A 5,172-nucleotide genomic window follows, 5' to 3' on the forward strand; every position below is an offset into this window, starting at 1 on the left:
TATATATATATATATATATATATATATATATATATATATGGTATTACCTAATATAAAATTCTGGCCAAAATATATTTTTTCAATTTAGTTTTCAAATGCTAGCTTTGTGTAATGATGTTTGCGTTTTTGTAGCATCATATATATATGTATCATATATATGTATGTATGTATGTATGTATGTATGTATGTATGTATGTATGTATGTATGCATGCATGTACGTATCTATATAAGCACTCATGCACATACATATATACATACATTGGAGTATATGTAGGCTTAAACACACACACATTTCTTAACATACATTTAAGAGATTCTTCAAGATAAAAATAGATACCACACATCATCTTAAAAAAATAACAGAAACAGAAAACAAAATATAAATATAAAATAACAACAAACTATGATAAATAGTGGTAGACACCTTCCTTACACTGGATGTGTAACAAACGTGTAACTTTTTGAAGCCGTAAACTGTGCCAACGCTGGAACACAGGAGATGTAACAGGAAGACAACATTCTCAAGGACCAATACTGGCAAAATATAAGACCAGAGCTCATGTGTGTATGTGTGTCTCAAACAATGAACTATTTAGATACAGCCAATGCATGACACATTCAAATTAAAATTCGAGATACATGTTGAAAGACTGTGACAGCAGAACTCGAATGTGTCATGTGTCGGCAATTTTTCAAGCATTTAAACCATGTTACATCTGTCACGCATTGTATGTGTGTGTGTGACACATATTAAACAAATTCTTCAATGTGCATGTAGAAAGACAGTGACTGTAGGCAGACCTTGGATGTGTCCTATACGTGTTCTGCAAGGTTTTCAGGCAATGAACTGTATCACAACAATGATACACTAACTGGTGTAACACAGATGAGTAGCTTGAATATATCAAATAGACTGTGACACCAAATTTCAACTGTGTCTTTGTAACACAGTGTTTCAGAGTAACAACAGTCTGTATCATGAAATACATACCAGGGTATGTGACACACAATTCCTAAATATTTCATCAGAGTGTGACACACAGAGATTTGAGTTCAGTGATATAACATATGTAACCATGATACCTGAGTATGATTTCGCATGTCACAATTGTGACAAGTCACCAGAGTTTTCAGTTCAGATGTGTCATATTTGTAACATGACACAGGAGTTTTTAGTTTGACAAGTGTGACAGACAACATTCAAAGTATGAGCTTGTCACAGTGCAACCAAATACTATTGTTTGCAGTGGAGATGTGTCACATTTCTAACATGGCACAGGGGCTTTTAGCCTACTCTCATGCAGCATAAGAGGGGCACAGTAATACTAACAAACAAAAAAAAAATGCATGAAAATTTTAGTTCCTTTCATGGTACAACTGTGACACATCTCCAGAATTTTGAATCCAGTTACATCAAGTGTGACAAAAAGGACAAACAGTTTTAAGTTTAGTCACAAGACATGTGACACAGCACCAACATGAGTTTAGTTACATTACATGTATCACAAGAACAACATTTGTATTCAGTCACGTTACATGTGACACAGCACCAACAATTGAATTCAGTCATGTTACGTGTCACAATACCAATATTTGAGTTCAGTAGTTATGTTACATGTGGCGCAGCACCAATATTTGAAGTCAGCATGTCACACATGTTACAATACCAACATTTGAGTACACTACATCAGTTCATGTCGCAACTTTTGTAACACAGCACTCCAGATTTCAGTTTTAGCATTAATGTGTCCATGTCACATAATGACAAGAAAAGTTTCAGACGGATCACATGATGTGTCAGCAAAATAAATAAATTTATCAATTAAACAAAAATTATCAGTAACACAACAGCTTCTATCCAACAAGGTAAAGGTGGGTCCAGGAAGCTGTGGACAAAGAGGTCCCACTTTCAAATACAACCAGGCAAGTATTCTGAACATCGAGGGTTTTATAATTTAGAGAAGAAACAATGAGAGGAAGGCCTTTGGATTCAGGGGCCGGCAGACAATTTCTAGTTCATCTTCTTTGGAACAGGGATGGCCAGTCAACTGCAACAAGAAAGAGAGAAGGTAGACATTAGAGATATTAAGAGCAAGGGGACAGATGACAACAACAACAACAATCATTTTAAGGCTATTTTCCCTCCTAATATGCAAAAAAGGCCAAAGGCCTTTTTTACTTACATCTGTGTGCATACACTCACACACACACACACACTCGCATGCATACACAAACGCACACACACACATACATATAATGGGTTTATAATAGGTTTTATTTCCAGAGACTGAAACAAGTAAGAGATAAAAAAAACCCTTTATATTTTAATGATTCGATCTCTCAGACCCCTCAGATTTTTTATTCCAGAAGGTGTAAAAAGTGTATCAGACTGCACTGGATGGGATTTCAGTGCATTATCTGATGGATCCTTGTTTTTGTTTTTGTTTTTGTTTTTACCACTTGTTTCAGTCATTGGACTCCGCTCATGTTGGGGCACCACCTTGAGGAATTTGCAGTTGAATGAATTGATCCCAGGATATATTTTTAAAGCTTGGTACTTGATCTCTTGCTCTCTTTTGCCGAACCACAAAGTTACAAGGACATAAACACTGCAAGTGGTGGGTGGTGGTAGTGGACAAACACAGATACACACACATATAAAATAACAAAGGTGCCTAGATGCAATATAAAACCAAAAAGGAAAACTTCAGTTGTCACCAATAGTGATTGAGGCTGCAGAGTAGCACCTACATTGCTAGAAACAAGCGTCAAAGATCTTTATAACCATAGAAATCACATTTTATGTACTGACAGGGGTTACAACTGCCCCACATCAAGTGAGATCACTATACTAGCAAGCTGGTTTTGCTTGGAATTAAAGATCATCAGTAGTAGCTATTCCATCGCTAAATGGTTTGGTGAAATCCTACCAGTCAGTATATAATGTTTACTATATGAATCAATGGTAATTCAGCAAAATGGTAATGTGAAAATTATAAAATAACAAAGGTGGCTATATATATGATGAGCTTCTTTCAATTTCCATCTCTTAAATCCACTCACAAGGCTTTGGTTGACCTGAAGCTATAGTAGAAGACACTTGCCCAAGGTGCCATGCAATGGGACTAAAACCAGATTGTGTGGTTGGGAAGCAAGCTTCTTAGTGCACAGCTATACTGACCACTTCATATTAACCACAGCACTTTATAGTGTAGTGGTCAGCATACTGGTTTCACAGACACAGACTATGTGAAGCTCTATCTTCTTACCTTCCAGAATATACAATCACAGTTGCAACAGATACACAGCATGTCCGCAAATGTATCTTTCCTTCCAAATCGTCTGCAAAAACAACAAAAAATAGAAAGAAAATAACAATAGCAATAATAATAATAATAATGATGATAATAATAATAATAATAATAAATGCCCGGATGCAGTACCAGGTAGTGGCTCTCATGGCTTCTGATCTTAATTGATTGGAAGTGTTATCATGTACATTGTTTTGTCTTGGTATAAAAGATGGGCTACAGCAAATATTCTGCTTAATACCACAGATTTGCTTGTCAGTTGTTTTGACCTTAACCAGTTGAGCATGTCCCTTGGTGGCTGACGATATGTGCATCTCTGATCACGAGCAGAAGTAGTGGGGGAGCCTCATAGCTATGTGTTGAGAGGAATTCTTTGGGGTTTGAATAATTCACCTTTGGAAACATGGATATTTTGCTCAGCATCTTTGAAACAAACCTTATTCAGGGACCTTTTGAGCGGGATGGGCTACTCGACCTGCAGAAAATTCTAACCGGGCCCCACCTGCGAGGTCATGCGCTGTTTATCTTGATATGAGATCACCACGTTGTGCACATACAGTTGTGATGTAATGTACCCTTATCAGACGGGTAGTCATGATGGGTATAATGGGCTTCTTATATTTTACCCCAGTGTCACTTTGATGGCATGCACTGCTCTCTCACTCAATAATAATAATAATAATAATAATAATAATAATAATAATAATAATAACCCTTTCTGTTATAGGCACAAGGCCTGGAATTTGTGGGAGAAGGCTAGTTGATCACATCAACCCCAGTACTTAACTGGTACCTATTTTATTGGCCTCAAAAGGATAAAAGGCAAAGTTGACCTTGGTGGAATTTGAACTCTGAATGTGAAGACAGATGAAATGCCACTAAGCATTAATAATAATAATAATCCTTTCTACTATAGGCACAAGGCCTGAAATTTGGGGGAGGTGGGGGCCAGTCGATTAGATTGACCCCCAGTACACCACTGGTACTTAATTTATCAACTCCAAAAAGATGAAAGGCAAAGTCAACCTCAACAGAATTTGAACTCAGAATGTAAAGATAGATGAAATACCGCTAAGCATTTTGCCCAGCATGCTAATGCCTCTGTCAGCTCACCGCCTTAATAATAATAATAATAATAACAAGGGAAGGAACTAGTCGATTACATCGACCCCCAGTACTCAACTGGTATTTAGTTTATCGACCCCCAAAAGGATGAAAGGCAAAATCAACATCAGAGGAATTTGAACTCAGAACCTAAAGATGGGCAAAATGCTGCTCAGCATTTTGCCTGGCATGCTAACAATTCTGCCAGCTCACTGCCTGAACAATAATAATAATCCTTACTAAGAAATGCACAAGGCCTAGAATTTGAGGGGAGGGGGCTAGTTAGTTACATTGACACTAGTGCTAAGCATTTCACCCAAGAACTGGGTAAAAATAAAATAGACATTACTGTAGCACCAACAGCAGAAGTGGAAAAATTTTGGAAAGAAATATGGTCGGTGAAGCAACAACCCCAGAAAAGGACCATTAAAACAACGAACTTAGCACCTGAGCAACTCTGGACCCCTGTAACAACTGAAGAGGTCACCCAGGAACTGCAAAGACTAAGCAACTGGAAGGCACCTGGGCACGACAAGATCCCCAACTTCTGGTTAAAATACCTGACAGGAATGCACAAAAAACTGGCTGAAAACTTTAACAACATACTAGCAGAGTCAGAGACAATGCCTGAATGGCTCACGAAAGGGAAAACCATCCTAATTCCCAAATCCACGGAAATGGCAAAACCACAAAACTACAGACCTATAACCTGTCTCCTACAATCTACAAAGCCTTTACTGCAATAATATCGCAGAG

The 5,172-nt window shown here is 37.6% G+C and overlaps 1 protein-coding gene across 1 annotated transcript in view; it reads right to left on the minus strand.

Annotated features, from left to right (window-relative positions):
- Positions 1-410: 410 nt before the first annotated feature.
- The window catches only part of LOC106875167 (F-box only protein 32), a 65,057-nt gene continuing 60,295 nt past the window's right edge, over positions 411-5,172 (minus strand). Inside the window, exons 7-8 of the mRNA XM_052977760.1 lie at positions 3,271-3,343; positions 411-2,049 (exon numbers count right to left, since the gene is read on the minus strand). Of these exons, the coding sequence (XP_052833720.1) occupies positions 1,957-2,049; positions 3,271-3,343 (166 nt within the window). The 3' untranslated portion in view covers positions 411-1,956. The remainder of the gene's footprint in view (positions 2,050-3,270; positions 3,344-5,172) is intronic.

The sequence above is a fragment of the Octopus bimaculoides genome, chromosome 28 (assembly GCF_001194135.2).
Source record: "Octopus bimaculoides isolate UCB-OBI-ISO-001 chromosome 28, ASM119413v2, whole genome shotgun sequence".
Classification (NCBI taxonomy): Eukaryota; Metazoa; Mollusca; class Cephalopoda; order Octopoda; family Octopodidae; genus Octopus; species Octopus bimaculoides.